Raw genomic sequence first — 16,053 nt, 5'->3', positions numbered from 1 at the left:
GACTAGGGAATTCTGGGAGTTGAAGTCCACAAATCTTAAACTTGCCAAGTTTAAGTACTAGAGGGGCCAGAGCATACTCAATTAGTCTCTGGGGAACTGAGGTCTTCTCTGATTCCTTAGGCTCTAGACTGAGTGTTTCAATACTTCCTTATATATGTTGTATTTGTGCTGATAAATAAATAAAGGGAGACTAGTATAGATCTATTTCAAGCTATTTAGCTCTCATCAGCTAGCCATACCCTTATTGGGATTCGAACCTGGGCTGTGTTACATATTAGGCAGATGTGTTAACCACTAAGCCACAAGGTTCTCCTCCTTTATCAGCTGATCCAGGGAAATAGGTATGCATTTAGTGTCACAACCCCTGGTATGCCCAAATATGGGAGGAAGCCTACTGCTTCCTTTCTCTCTATATATATACTTTTTGCAATACCTCAGTAAATATAACTACTTAATTTGTATTGACAGTGGTAATTATAGCAGTAGAAGATTCATATACAACGACAGTAAATAAACCCATTTTTAATCTTCCCGTTTTGAATGATGATGATGATGATGATGATAAATATTAACTTTCTATCTGTGTCACAGATAGATGACTTGGTCATGTCTCTGCCTGTCTTCCTGGAACTGGGAGCCATAAAAATGTATCAGAGTGGCATGTCGACCGCTGTGGAAACCGACTTTGGCCTTTTGGTGACCTATGATGGCGACCATTATGCTGCCATTTCAGTCCCCGGCTCCTACATTAATGCTACCTGCGGCCTGTGCGGGAACTACAACAAGAATCCTGAAGACGACGTTCTGCGGTCTGATGGGAAACTGGCCACTTCTGTCCTGGATCTGGGGGAGAGCTGGCGGGTTTACCATCCCGAATGGAAGTGCTCCCCGGGCTGCTTAGACAACTGCAGTCTTTGTGACCTGGCGATGGAGTCTCTCTACTTCGGCCCCGAGTACTGTGGCTTCATCAACAGAACCGGAGGCCCCCTGTGGGAGTGTGGGGCCATCGTCGACCCCACGGCATTCGTGCACAGCTGCGTGTACGATTTGTGCAGCATCCGTGATAACGGCACCGGAGGGCTTTGCCAAGCCATTCAAGCCTACGCCTTGGTTTGCCAAGCCTTAGGGATCCCGATTGGAGACTGGAGAGGGCAGACGGGATGCGGTAAGTTGCCAAGCATTTGCCTTTCAGGCAGAGACGGCAAAACTTGCTCCTTGGTGGATTCCAGTCCATCAACTTTTACTTGGTCAACCTGGCGTCAACGTTCCAGATAGCGTCCAAAATTAAATTAGAGTCCAAAGCAAAGTATTGCTCAAAGTTCCAATTTATTAAGAGAGCCATGCTGGCACATCTGTGGGAAAACCCAAATCTGAAGCTTCTTCCGTTTTCCCCCCAAGTTAAAGTTCATGATCTTGTCCCCACACCCACAAGTCCACCACATGGTTCAATCTTCCACTGCCATGCTGGCAGTTCCACCCATCCAGTTCTGGTCAGGTGTAGAGGTGCAGAGACAAAATATGACCTTGGCTTTCTAGAAAGAATGTTGTTATGGCTACATATCATCTAACTCTGTACAATCCCCTCTCCCATTTTCCCACAATAGAAAATGCATAGCAGAACAATAGAAAGTGTGGCAGGCCAAGGATCTAAAAGGAAAAGATGGCTGCAGGCCTGACAGACGGCCTCTCCTCAGAAGAAAAGCGTATCCTGAAAAGAGAATAATGTGGGGTTTAAGATTAGCATAACTAACTACCTCAGAACCTGCTGAGTCTATGCTCCAAGGTTGACAACTGCCTAGGGCTTGGTGTTTTTTCAGAGGGACTCATATCCAAATAGGACTGAGGCACAATCCTGTGTAGCTTCTTTCAAGGTCAGCCAAAGTTGACTCGGTGCCAACCGCCAAGCTGGAAACTCAATAAGTCCATTGTTCTAAACCAGCAACTGCTGTATCGACTAAATCAGCTGTTCTGTTTGCCTTTTTCAGCAACTGCTGTAAGCTGCCCGGAGTTCAGCCACTACTCCATCTGTACTAGTAGCTGCCCAGCCACCTGCTCGGATTTGATGGCCCCTTTGAACTGCAACTCTCCTTGCACCGAAGGCTGTGAGTGCGCCGAAGGCTACGTGCTCAGCACCGCCGCCTGTGTCCCTGTTCGAGAGTGTGGTTGCGATGTGGATGGCCGCTACCATGCCGTGGGGGAATCCTTCTGGGCTTCCGTGGACTGCACTGTGCAGTGCTGGTGCGAAGAAGAAGGAGATGTCCACTGTTTCAACTCCACTTGTCAAGAAGAAGAAGTGTGCACGGTGGAGAATGGCTACCAAGGGTGTTACCCCAAGCGGGAGACTTTGTGTTTGGTCTCTCAGGATCAAGTCCTGCACACTTTTGACGGAGTTGGCTTTGTTTATCCCTCGGACAATTCTTACACCTTGGTAAAAACATGCCCGGACAGGCCCACTTACCTGGAAGTGGACATCAGCAAAAAGAAACCAGACTCAAGTCCTGACTGGCTCCGTACCCTGATGATCCAAGTTTCCAATCAAGACATTAAGATTGGGGGCGTAGATAACTCTGAAATCAAGGTAAGGATGTTCTGCTGGGTGACAGACTGAAAGGGAGGGGGGCTTAGGTCATTGCTCTCAATTGCAGGAAACCATTTAATAGCAGAGTCTTTGGACAAGTGTTCATGCGCCACTTTTATTCAGAGTTGTTGTTGTTAGTTGCAAGGATGAGAAGTGGAATATTTTCAAAGAGAACAAAAAGTCCAGTTCACTTTGGGAAAAGCATCTTTGGGACAACCGTGACCTGGATGACTGAGAACCTCTATGGACACCTAGCCAGGTGTGTCCCTAGTCCCTCCCCTCGCACACCATCTAGGCATCTTCCATTTTAAAATAAGAATGTTGTGGGCCGCCAGTGGCCAGCGGAGCTGGCAGCAGATTTGGAGAGTGAGGAGGTTGGGGAGGAACATGGGCCAATCCTGGAATCTGGGGAAGGCTTGGACGAGGGCTCTGTGTCGGAGGCAGGGAGGGGGCCAGAGCCGTCTGACAGTTATCATCTGCCTTTGGAGCTAGACATCAGTGAGGCAGACGAATAGCTGGAGCCTGTTCCCAGTGTGCGCATGCGCAGAGTTGCCAGACAAAGGAAGCAGCTAAAGAACGGGGTTCGACTTGGGAGTAAGGCCACAGGTGGACAGTGAATGGCCCCTCCCAGAGGACATAAAAAAGGAGCCAAAGGGGAGTGGAGTTTGCAGGAGACAATTAGTTTGCTTCATTGGTTCGTGACTCTCTGAGACTCCTTGCCAAGTTTTGCAGAGATCGGCCTGGCAGCTCTCCCAGCCAGATAAGGTCTGTGACTGTAAATCCTCCCTTCCTTGAAAGACTTTGCTGGATGTGAAGGAGCAAATTAATGAGAAGGGGTTTTGTCTGGACAAGGAGTTTGCTTCAGGCTCTTGGGAAGCCTCGGTCAGAACAAAGAAACCTATGGAAGACGCCAAGCCAGAATAGTCCAAATGATAAGGGAGTTACACACCTGCAACCCTCCGTGGGTTGGAGAACCAAAACTGATCAACTGCTAGTCAAATTATTTTCTTAACCTGGAAGGGAGAGGCAAATCCCTGAAACTAAACAGATACTGTAAGGACATGCAGAGTTATCCTTTTCCCCCCAGATGGGGAAGTCTGGAGTCTTGTTGGTGTAAACCAGCAGATAGGAGGGAGGTGACTATCAAATGAACTCAGAAGATGAAGCGCTAGTGGGGGGGAATCAAATTCCGGGAGAGAATTATGCAGGGAGGATGATTCATGATCAAATGGAGTGTTTTGTTGCCCTTCAGTTTGTCTGCTACCCCTGCTTCTTTAGCCCCAGCGAAAATTCCTGGTGGTTCTTTAAAAAAAAAAAAAAATCTGCAGAGGCAAAAGCTTTACATATGTTCAGATGTCTCATTAGCCGCATCTGGTGCTGACATTTTCATCCCACTAGACATTTTTGCCTGTCAATTTTTATGCTCGTCCTGGAATACACGGGAAGAGTTTAGAGGCATGATCAAACAACCTCCTTTTGGCTCTGCCCTGGCTGACCATTGAAATAATTGCTTGCGTCTTCAAGTCAAAAGATGTCTTCGCTTCTTGGCTTTCCCCAAATGTGAGATTCTTTGACAAGAGACAGAACATTTTTTTACAGATGTCCAGCTTTGATGCTCCCCCGCTCCCCACCCAAAGGGCTAAGCCTAAAATGTCTGATAGTTGCAGGAGTACAATTAAAGAACTTTTCAAAGGATGAAAGTAGTTCTGCTTTGGTTTGACAGAGAATTGGGGTTATGGGCTTTAGAGAGGAATGAGTTTTGATTTGGTTCCCCGGTTTGAGGTCTTCCAAATGGCTGTGGGCTAAAAATCTTTGGTAGGGGAGGGGCAGTCTCGGTGCATCCAGAATATTTCAAATTGAGAAACCAGGTTGCCCTGACAAAAAACACATAATCTTACCCCTGGTATAGCCGACAAAGGGAGGAGAGCCTGTGGCTTAGAGGTTAATACATCTACCTAATATGCAAGTAACCTGAGTTCGAATACCAGAAGGCTCAGTGGTGAAATTCAATTTTTTTTACTACCGGTTCTGTGGGCGTGGCTTGGTGGGTGTGGTGTGCCTTGGTGGGCATGGGAAGGATGCTGCAGAATCTCCACTCTAGGGGAAGGATACTGCAAAATCTCCATTCCCACCCCACTCTGGGGCCAGCCAGAGGTTGCATTTGCCGGTTTTCCGAACTACTCAAAATTTCCGTTACCGGTTCTCTGAACTACTCAAATTTTCCGCTACCGGTTCTCTGAACTATTCAAATTTTCCGCTACCGGTTCTCCAAACTACTCAAAATTTCCGCTACCGGTTCTCTGAACTACTCAAATTTTCCGCTACCTGTTCTCCAGAACCTGTCAGAACCTGCTGGATTTCACCCCTGGTATGGCTAGCTCAGGAGTGTCAAACTCAATTTCATTGAGGGTCGCATCAGGGTTGTATTTGAACTCGGGGGCTGGAGTAGGCATGGCCAGGGTAGGCCTGACCCGTTTAATGTCACTCGTGTTGGGGGCACTTCATTCGGCCCTCCTGATCTCCGTTTTCGCTGGCAGAGGCACTTCGAGCCAGGCCAGATCTAAACACCCTGTTGGCCGGATCCAACCCCCAAGCCTTGAGTTTGACACCCCTGGGCTAGCTGATGAGAGCTAAATAGCTTGAAATAGATCTGTACTAGTCTCCCTTCATTTCTTTGTCAGTAAAACATAAATTCAACAAAAGAATAGTTTGTCACGAAAGCAACTGCCTGTGAAGGTTCTTAGATTGGGGCTGAAAACGGAAGCAGTGGGCTCCGTCCCATAATTGGGTAGACCATGTTGCCCTGACAAAAAAAACAAATTGAGAAACATTAGCTTGGGCTGTAATAAAGAAAGAATTAAACTCTTCTCGTAGCACGGAGCCATCTCATTGATGAGAGCCTCTATTTACATAGCCAACAAAATAGTGCCAGACCTGATGGGATCAATAACTGTTAGAATTGATGGCAGAGGATTCTCTCTGAAGGCCATCTGTTGGGAGCTTAGTAGGCTTCCTTGTACAGTTGGTTGACCATTATTATGCCTACAGACTTTCGGATTAGTCAGGCCAGGGGTCCAATCCAGCAGGGGGCAATTTATGTTCTTATGACCTGCAAATTGCATTCATGCAATTACAGTACGGGAAGATTAAGTTTGATCTCTCTTAAGAGATGAAGAGCTTCTTGTGATGCACAGCATGGGAGCTTGGTGGGTAAGATCCATAATAAATTGTAATTAAGTTGACAGAATGGAAGAACAGTTGAAATCCTGATTTTGTGTGATTTCCAAACATGAAAAACTATAGCCACGTTCAGGCCGCAAACATACCATACGGCTTCACTGCAGACTTTCACCATCACCATGAGAAAAGTGATGGAGTTGGATTGATCTCTGCTTTCTCTGTGTATTTTGGATAACCAACCATGTGGATAATGGTCCCGTTGTGCAGAATTTCTGATATAATATGATACTGGTTAAACGGGGGTAAATATATGTGATTGCCCCACTGGAATCTAGATGGCTATTCCTATCACCAACTGAGTCAACATCAATTTAGAGTTTGCCTAACATTGATGGGCATGCTTTTCTTTTTGGAAAAAAAAATGTTACCACATGCAATTTGTTTATTATAAATTCACGATTGCCCACTGCTCCTCTCGCAACCTTTATCTAGTCAATAACAGTAGCGTAGATTAGGCTCAAGAGGGACACAGTAGCTCGGTGGCTAAGAAGCTGAGCTTGTCGATTAGAAAGGTGAGCAGTTCGGCAGTTTGAATCCCTAGCGCCGCGTGTGACCCGACAAATGCGTGCATGACAAAACCACGGCACAAAAACCACGACATCATCAATGCGCCCACAACAGGGCGCCGACAACAGCACGCCGACAGAAGCGCAATTTAAGTTAAGGTAAGGGTTAGGTTCAGGGTTAGGGTTAGGTTTAGGGTTAGGTTCAGGGTTAGGTTTAGGGTTAGGTTTAGAGCACGCTTCTGTCGGCGCGCTGTTGTCGGCACGCTTCTGCGCTCATTCGTCAGTGCGGTTAGGGTTAGGGTTTTCTCGCTGCAGTTTCGTCGGGCGCACTTTTGTCCGGCGCGCTTGTCAGTGAACCTAGCGCCGCATAATGGAGTGAGCTCCCGTTACTTGTCCCAGCTTCTGCCAACCTTGAAGTTCAAAAGCACATAAAAAATGCAAGTAGAAAAATAGGAACCACCTTTGGAGGGAAGGTAACAGCGTTTGGTTCTTCTTCGGCATTTAGTCATGCCGGCCACATGGCCACAGAGACATTTTCGGACAGCGCTGGCTCTTCAGCTTTGAAATAGAGATGAGCACCTCCCCCTAGAGTCGGGAATGACTAGCACATATGTGCGGGGGGAAGCTTTTCCTTTCAGATTACTTGATTCCTTGGGAAAACCAACAGATCCTCTCCTTTGGAATAAAACAAAAACAAAAAAACCCCCATGGGATAAGATTGATTTCCTTGATGTTGCAACCTTTCAAGAAACTCAGTTCTGCTCTTCTAAATCGGAGCCCTGTAGAAATGTTGCTTTAAAGCCGTCTCGTAGGTTACACTGCCATCAGGTGGATAGAAATGCTTTACAAAACAGAAACATCTGACGGTTTATTGTAAACATATTTTCCACACTAGCAGGGCCGAGGAACGGGTCTCCTGCTGTCTCCTTGCATGTATGAACATAGCATGGGATTCAAAAGCAGAGGAAAGATGTTTTCTATTCTATTGTCTCCCTCTTGCCAATCTCATGGTGACATTTCATTGTAAGAAGGACTAAAACCCAACAACCTTGGATTGTATGTGCTGTCATTGTCAGGATCTACGTATTTTTGTGTGTGTGTGTGTGTGTGCCTTCCACCCACGTCAGTTGTGTTTTCTCTTCTTTACAATAAGTCTACCTCTACAGCGCCTGTTGCTTCTCTCATGTGTCTATCAAATCAAGTGTCTCTTTCTTGTGTTTGGATCTTGTATTTTCTTTGTGAATGACTGAGGTCGGAGGATTTCCTATCGAAGATATAGTACTGTCACTCTGGGATAATGGCATGAGCCGAAGACAAAGCTTGGCTTCCAAGAATAGCTTGTAATTCCTTTGAGGTGGAGAAATCGATACACATCACCATCCTCAATCAAGTGATCTCCACAGAAGTTGGGACTTCAGTTCCTAAGTTCTGGAAGCAGCATTCTGAAATAGATCTGTGGGCGTTTTGAGATGATAAAAAGCTGCTTTAAGTCTGCTTGAAATATATGAGCATCAAAGGCTAGGTTTTTAAAATCACCTGCGAAGTAAATCTTTGTATTTCAGAAATGGGAATAGGTGGCATTTACTCTTAAATTGGGACGCGGTGGCTCAGTGACTAAGATGCTGAACTTGTCGATCAGAAAGGTCGGCAGTTTGGCCGTTCGAATCCCTAGCACCGCGTAACGGAGTGAGCTCCCATTACTTGTCCCAGCTTCTGCCAACCTAGCAGTTCGAAAGCACGTAAAAATGCAAGTAGAAAAATAGGAACCACCTTTGGTGGGAAGGTAATAGTGTTCCGTGCGCCTTTGGCGTTTAGTCATGCCGGCTACATGACGACAGAGACATCTTCGGACAGCGCTGGCTCTTTGGCTTTGAAATGGAGATGAGCACCGCCCCCCTAGAGTCAGGAACGACTAGCACATATGTGCGAGGGGAACCTTTACCTTTATTTTTAAATTTAATGAAAAGTTGCTATGTAATGTGAAAAACCTATTTAGATTCCCACAATCTTTTTTCTTAAAAAATATATTCCAAGTCCTGCATTCTGGGTAGCCAAAATTTAAATGCTGTTCAACTTATGTCTGGCAGGTAACCTCAGCTGTAGACATACAATGTATCTCCATATGAAGCGCGCCTTCTTGTTAACTTCCATTGCTCAATTCTGCTGTTGCCTCACTTATCAAAGGAAGAATTTGATAGAAATTCCATGGGATTCTTTAGTTTCTGTGGTGGCCCATCAGCAGCCAGCGGAGAATGGCAGCAGAGTCAGACAATGAGGAGGTTTGGGGGGGGGGGGGAAACATGGGCCAGTCCTGGAGTCTAGGGAAGGCTCGGATGAGGGCTCTGCGTTGGAGGCAGAGATGGGGCCAAGGCCGTCTGGCAGTGATCAGGTGCCTATGGAGTCAGACATCAGTGAGGCAGAAGAACAGCTGGAGCCTGTTCCCAGTGTGCGCATGCGCAGAGCTGCCAGAAGAAAATGTGAATGAGAGGGATTCACATTCATTTAAGAAAAGGGGTTTTGTCGGGACCTTGACCCTGCCTCATGCTTTTTGTGGAAGCCTAAGTCAGAACAGTTTCTTCATTCATTTTTTGCTTCTTCATTTCCCTTTTCCCTTTGTAGGTGAATGGATACGAAACAGAGCTTCCATATTTCCACCCTTCTGGGCAGTTAGAAATCTACCGGAGTAAAAATGGGACCGTTGTTGAATTAGATGGGCTCATCCATATCCACTATTCAGACTTGGGTATCTTGGAGATACGTCTCTCCACCGCCTATTTCAACTGTACCGGAGGCCTCTGTGGCTATTTCAACGGAAACGGCAGCGATGAATTCTGCTTCCCCAACGGGAAATGCACAGATAACCTGGTGGTTTTCCTGGACAGCTGGACAACCTTCAACGAGATCTGCAACGGCGAATGCGGGGACCTTCTCAAGGCCTGCAACAACGATTCAGAGCTTCTGAAAGACTACCGCAGCCGCTCCAAATGCGGAGTCATCAATGACCCCACCAACAGCTCGTTCCTGGAGTGCCACTCGGTGGTGAACGTCTCCACGTATTACAGGACCTGCATTTTCCGTCTGTGCCAAAGCGGAGGAAACGAGTCAGAGCTATGCGACTCGGTAGCTCGCTATGCCAGCGCATGTAAGAATGCAGAAGTGGACATTGGCCAGTGGAGAAGCTTAACCTTTTGCCGTAAGTTGGGAAGTGGTAGAGATACCTATCTTCATCTTGTTTCCCATAGGAAGACAGCTGGGCTTAAATTTATACTTTAGTGGAGGGAAACTTTGTAGGCAACAAAGGCTGGGTCTCATGGTTGTAAATGTAATTAAAATGTTTATGGATAAGCAATGAAAAATAGAGCAACCACACTGCAAATTTAAAACTGAAAGTAAATTTCATTGAGGTGAAGGCAGTGTAATGTAATACAATGTGTAATCAATGTGAGAAGAGTAATAAACACTCACAGGGCAGGGTTAATAAAAAACCAAAACGCCTTTCAGCGGTTTGAATAAGTATTCGATAAACCAATAATAAAGCAAGTTGATTTTTTTAAAAAATAAAACATGCCAGCAGATCTCACATTGCATCTTCTGTAAGGATAAATAATAAAACTCCTTCCCTCCATCTCCCTGCTATTCAGAGATGTAATATTTTAAGGGGAAGAATAATTCGTAACTATCAATCCTTCTTCTCAATTCGCGGAAGTCCTTCTCTATAGAGATCAGATTCATTTCACAACCATCTATAGTGGTTGAATCGGAATCTGATATGATCACCCTGAGCCGAGGTGGCACAGTGGTTAAATGCAGCACTGCAGGCTACTTCAACTGACTGCAGTTATGCAGTTCGGCTGTTCAAATCTCACCGGCTCAGGGTTGACTCAGCCTTCCATCCTTCCGAGGTGGGTGAAATGAGGACCCGGATTGTTGTTGGGGGCAATATGCTGACTCTGTAAACCGCTTAGAGAGGGCTGAAAGCCCTATGAAGCGGTATATAAGTCTAACTGCTATTGCTATTCCTGTCTCCCTCCCAATCTGGTTGTGAATCTCTGTATGGGATAAGGGATTAAGTATGAGATCTTCTGATTCTAGGGGTGTCTGTGGCAGATGTCAAGATGGTAGTTTGGGACCTACTGGCCAAGGTCCTTACTCTTTTTTAAGTGTGTTGTGCAAACTAAGGGGCAAGAGCTTTGATTATGTGAATGGCTACCGTCTTGGAGGTAGGTGGCTCAGTGGCTAAGACTGAGTGGCTAAGATGCTGAGCTTGTCGATCAGAAAGGTCGGCGGTTCGAATCCCTAGTGCCGCGTAACGGAGTGAGCTCCCATTACTTGTCCCAGCTTCTGCCAACCTAGTAGTTTGAAAGCATGTACAAATGCAAGTAGAAAAACAGGAACCACCGTTGGTGGGAAGGTAACAGCGTTCCGTCTGCCTTCGGCGTTGAGTCATACCGTCCACATGATGGACAGCGCTGGCTCTTCGGTTTTGAAACAGAGATGAGCACCACCCCCTACAGTCGGGAACGACTAGCACATATGTGCGAGGGGAACCTTTACCTTTTACTTACCATCTTGAAAAACCTCTGTGAATGCCACAGCTGGACTTAGGTCAAGGCGGCAGCTGCCTGATGCAGAAGATGGCTTCCATCTGATCACTGACTCTCTTCTTTTTCTTCCAGCGCTTTCCTGTCCTGAGAACAGTCACTTTGAGGAATGCATGTCCTGCTCTGAATCCTGTGACACCCTGAGCATGGGGCCCGTGTGCCTGGACAGTTGCGTGGAGGGTTGCCAGTGTGACAAAGGTTTTGTGCTCCGGGGCACCCAGTGCATTCTCCGTAGCGACTGCGGCTGCAGCTTTGAGGGCTACCAGCTCTCCACCAACCAGTCCTTCTGGATGGACATAGACTGTCAGTACTTCTGCTACTGCAATGGCTCTGACAACAGCGTGCGCTGCGAGAACCTCCCCTGCAAAGAGGATGAATACTGCCTGGAGGACAGCGGCCTACATTATTGCCAGGCCCGCACAGATGCCTCCTGCATCATTTCCGGCTACAGCCATTACTTGACCTTTGATGGATTTGCGTTTGACTTTCAGAGCAGTTGCCCTTTGGTCCTCTGCACCACCGCTAACCGCCAGAGGTCCGAGAGGACAGGTACTTTCCCTGAGTTTACCGTTGTTGCCAAGAATGAGGATCGGGATCCTTCTCTGGCTCTGTGGGTGAAGCAGGTGGAAGTGGAAGTTTTCAGCTACAGCATTGTGATCCATCGAGCCTACAAACATACTGTGCTTGTAAGTCAGTGGTGGGTTTCAAAAATTGTTCGAACCTACTCTGTGGGTGTGGCCTCCTTTGTGGGAGTGGCTTGCCGCCCATGTGACTGGATATAAAGATGCCGACGACACTTGTCAGAACCATCTTAAATTACCTCACACACAGCACTGGCATGCATAAGAATAGGATGTAAACTTGTTTTTTAAAAGGCATCTTTGGTTTGCGTTAAAACAACTTCAACACACGCAATGTTCTGATTGCACCACAAACGCAGTAGTCATCCTTACCTTTCACAGAGGCACTGAGTTTTATAAATATGAGCATGATAGTGTAGAATAATCCTATCCAAGGACCAGTGGTGGGTTTCAAAAATTTTTGGAACCTCTTCTGTAGGTGTGGCCTGCTTTCCAGGTCCACTGGTGGAACCTCTTTTAACCGGTTCGGTAGATTTGACGAACCGGTTCTACCGAATAGGTGCAAACTGGTAGGAACCCACCTCTGTTGTAAGTCAATAGAGAGCTCTTCCCACCATTGCCTTAATGCAGGATAAGAGGTTGAGACTACCCCAAACCAAGTAATTTGGGGGTTTTAATGTGGGAAAGTAGAAAGATGACCAGGTTGAATTGGACTTTATCTGTATAATTTTCTGTTCATTGTTATCTTCTAGTGCAGGTATATCAAACTCAAGGCCCGGGGCCCGGATCTGGCCTGCAGGTGGTTAAATCTGGCCCGCAAGGCCGCCCTGGAAACAGCAAAGGACCAGCCTACGGTGCCTCTGCCAGAGAAAACAGAGCTCACAAAGGCCGCAGGAGGCCCTCCCGAGCTCTGTTTTCACTGGCAGAAGGTAGAAGGAGGCCATTGAGCCGAGGTGGCGCAGTGGTTAAATGCAGCACTGCAGGCTACTTCAGCTGACTGCAGTTGTGCAGTTCGGCGGTTCAAATCTCACCCGGCTCAAGGTTGACTCAGCCTTCCATCCTTCCGAGGTGGGTGAAATGAGGACCCAGACTGTGGGGGCAATATGCTGACTCTGTAAACCGCTTAGAGAGGGCTGAAAGCCCTATGAAGCGGTATATAAGTCTAACTGCTAAGTCTAACTGCTATCACAGCTGAAAACGGAGCTCAGGAGCCCGTTTTCGCTAGCAGAATGCTCAGGCCACCACAGGCAACCTCGACACTAGTGACATTGAGCTGGCCATGCCCACCCTGGCCACGCCCATCCCGGCCCCCCAAGGTCAAACCCAACCTTGATACAGCCCTCAATGAAATTGACTTTGGCATCCCTATTCTAGTGATTCTTTCTTTTTAACTTTCCTGTCTGGTCTTGGTTTTTCCAGTGGCATTTCTTCTCACTATTAATCAGGTCTGACTTGCTTGATTGTCCAGGATCTCGCTAAGTGTCCAAGGGCTGCAAACTGAGCTGCATTTTTAACCCAAGTATAAGAAAATCCTGCAGAGATATGGAGATCTTACCAAAAATATGCAATAAGCGTCTAGTTTGGAGTGAGGGTTTAAGCCTGGATTTCCTAGGTCAACTGGTCTTTCTTCGAAGCGTGCTTCCTTCAACTGCCCTCTTTCACTGACTTTCCTTGCATCTCTTTGTAGATTAACAAGGAGCGCCTCTACCTGCCGTTGAAGCTGGGCCAAGGGAAGGTCAACATTTTCACTTTCGGCTTCCACATCGTTATAGAGACTGATTTTGGTCTGAAGGTGGTGTATGACTGGAGGACCTTCCTCTCCATCACGATTCCACGGAGCCTCCAAAATAGCACCTACGGCCTTTGCGGGAGATACAATGGCAATCCTGAGGATGATCTTCAGACCTCTGGCGGCCTTGTGGTCTCCAGCATTAATGAGTTTGGCCACAGCTGGGCCAAGCGGGACCCCTTTTGCCAGGCTGGGTGTGGCGATAGGTGCCCAACTTGTCGTAAGGTAGAAGGCTTCTGGAAGCCTCAGCAGCTGTGCAGTTTGATTCCTAGCAAGAGTGGGGTCTTCTCCAGGTGCCACAGTAAGGTCAACCCGGCCTTCTTTTATAAGAACTGTTTATTTGACACCTGCATTGATGGTGGAGCAGTGCAGACAGCTTGCAGTTGGCTGCAAAATTATGCCAGCACTTGCCAAACCCAGGGGATAGCAGTCACAGGCTGGAGGAACTTCACTTCATGTGGTAAGTAGATCTTCTTCTTCTTCTTCTTCTTCTTCTTCTTCTTCTTCTTCTTCTTCTTCTTCTTCTCCTTCTTTTCCTCTTCTTCTTTACCTCTTCTTCTTCTTCTTCTTCTTCTCCTCCTCCTCCTCCTCTTCTTCTTCTTTTCCTCCTCCTCCTCTTCTTCTTCTTTTCCTCCTCTTCTTCTTTTCCTCCTCCTCCTCCTCTTCTTCTTCTTCTTCTTCTTTTCCTCCTCCTCCTCTTCTTCTTCTCCTCCTCTTCTTCTTTTTCTTCTTCTTGTCCTCCTCCTCTTCTTCTTTTCCTCCTCTTCTTCTTTTCCTCCTCCTCCTCTTCTTCTTCTTCTTTTCCTCCTCCTCCTCCTCCTCTTCTTCTTCTTCTTTTCCTCCTCTTCTTCTTTTCCTCTTCTTCTTTTCCTCCTCCTCCTCCTCTTCTTCTTTTCCTTCTTCTCCTCCTCCTCCTCTTCTTCTTCTCCTCCTCCTCTTCTTCTTCTTTCCTCCTCCTCCTCTTCTTCTTCTCCTCCTCCTCCTCCTCTTCTTCTTCTTCTTCGGTTTCTGGTCATCTTCCCAAGGCAGTCATTCTTCATTTGTCAAATGCAAATGTTATTAGTGTATGCAAGTGAAGGAAAAGTCCATGCAATTGTTGCAAAGAGCCTCTCCTGTCAATAAGTTACCATGTTTTGTTCAATTATTCGTCTCATAAGTGAAGACGCAAAGTGTCTCAGGCAGGCCGACTGTCTGGCAAATCCATTGAAAAGTTGTTTTCCTCACTAATCAGATTTACAAATTAAATTAGGATCTTTTTCGGTCTGCAAATTGACAGCCTCCATAAGCCTTGCTCCTTCCACTGGGGGATTCATTAACAGCCCTGAGAAAAATGGAGGCGGGTGGAAGAGAAAAGCTTTGAAATTGGGCATTTCTCCACTCTTGTCTTGGCCCTTCGGAAGGCTGAGAGGTTCTTAAAATTGCCTCTCTGGACAGAGAAAGGGAACACATTTTTGAGAAAGCCACAGTGATGTTTTGAGAGCACTGTGGCATTCAAGCGTGCAAGGATTTCTCTTTTCGAGCTGTTGCTTCCGGACAGAGGCTTTGGTTTTGATACAGCTCAGAAATCCCTTGCTCAAATATAGTGGCATTATTTTCGCTTCGAGGGGCAGTTATGAGTGGTCGAATCCTTGTTACCAAGTTCTCTTTCTCTCTTTTTTTAAAAAAATCCCTGGGGTTGATGAACTGGGGAGTAAACATCTCCCTCCAGAGACAGGATTTGATCTCCTGGAGGTCAGTAAGGGAAATCACCATGGACAACTCCTTCATATTGCCACCAACTCCCTGTGAAACGCATTGTAGATTTGGAGATATTATCTCCAAATCAAAGACCATCTTTCCTGTTCAGCTTTAGTTTCTACATTGTAGGCAGGGGTGAAATTCAGCAGGTTCTGACAGGTTCTGGAGAACCGGTAGCGGGAATTTTGAGTAGTTTGGAGAACTGGCAAATTCACTCTGGCTGGCCCCATAGTGGGGTGGGAATGGGGATTTTGCAGTATCCTTCCCCTGCCACACCCACCAAGCCATGCCTACAGAACCAATAGTTAAAAAAAAAATTGAATTTCACCACTGATCGTAGGCCAACTTTTACTAAACCACAGACAATTCTAGTTGCTCATTCTTAGCTCTCCGGGTCCAGAGGAATCTTTGCCTATCAGTTGTATGTGCCAGTAAATATGTTTTCCTAATTTAGCTTGAGTAGATGGCTCTTAAGACTCTCAATCATGCTAATCAAGTTGTTCCTCTGGACTTAAGCTCCTTGGGTCTATTATGTCATAGAGATGTGTTGTGGCCCAGCAGGAGCTGTTGGAGCTGCCAACAGACTCTGATAGCGAGGGACCCTATGAGTCGGCTCTGGAAGATGTGGAGGACCCTGGACAGGGTTCAGACTCCGAGCAGGGACCAGAGAGGCTGGTTGGCCACCAAGAGGCGCCTGAGGCATGGAGCCGTGGTGAAAGTCAAAGGGAGTTTGTCTCTGACGTCAGGCCCTGGAGCAGTGGTGAAGACGTCAGACTCTGGAGCAGTGGGGAGGAGCTAAGGGAGTTGGTCCCAGACGCCAGGCAAAGACGGGCAGATAAGCGCCGGCAGCAACTACAGAGATATAGAAGATAATTGGGGCCAGGTGGTTGTGATTAGGCTCCTCCCAAGAGAGTATATAAGAAGGCACTTTGGGAGGAGGCTTTTTGCAGGACACATCCGTTATACTCAAGCTGGAGAAGCTCTTGTGTGTATTTCTTATCTGTGGAAGCTTGGGTTGCTG

General features: G+C 46.8%; 1 protein-coding gene across 1 annotated transcript in view; it reads left to right on the top strand.

Annotated features, from left to right (window-relative positions):
* The window catches only part of TECTA (tectorin alpha), a 55,689-nt gene that overhangs the window by 28,254 nt on the left and 11,382 nt on the right, over nucleotides 1-16,053 (top strand). The window contains exons 7-11 of the mRNA XM_032229207.1: nucleotides 592-1,165; nucleotides 1,986-2,578; nucleotides 8,944-9,517; nucleotides 11,001-11,611; nucleotides 13,194-13,755. Coding sequence (XP_032085098.1) covers nucleotides 592-1,165; nucleotides 1,986-2,578; nucleotides 8,944-9,517; nucleotides 11,001-11,611; nucleotides 13,194-13,755 — 2,914 coding nt within the window. The remainder of the gene's footprint in view (nucleotides 1-591; nucleotides 1,166-1,985; nucleotides 2,579-8,943; nucleotides 9,518-11,000; nucleotides 11,612-13,193; nucleotides 13,756-16,053) is intronic.

This window comes from Thamnophis elegans, chromosome 13 (genome assembly GCF_009769535.1).
Source record: "Thamnophis elegans isolate rThaEle1 chromosome 13, rThaEle1.pri, whole genome shotgun sequence".
NCBI classification, from domain to species: domain Eukaryota; kingdom Metazoa; phylum Chordata; class Lepidosauria; order Squamata; family Colubridae; genus Thamnophis; species Thamnophis elegans.
The sequence above is the reverse complement of the archived record's forward strand: the minus strand, read 5'-3'. Positions and strand labels throughout refer to the sequence as shown.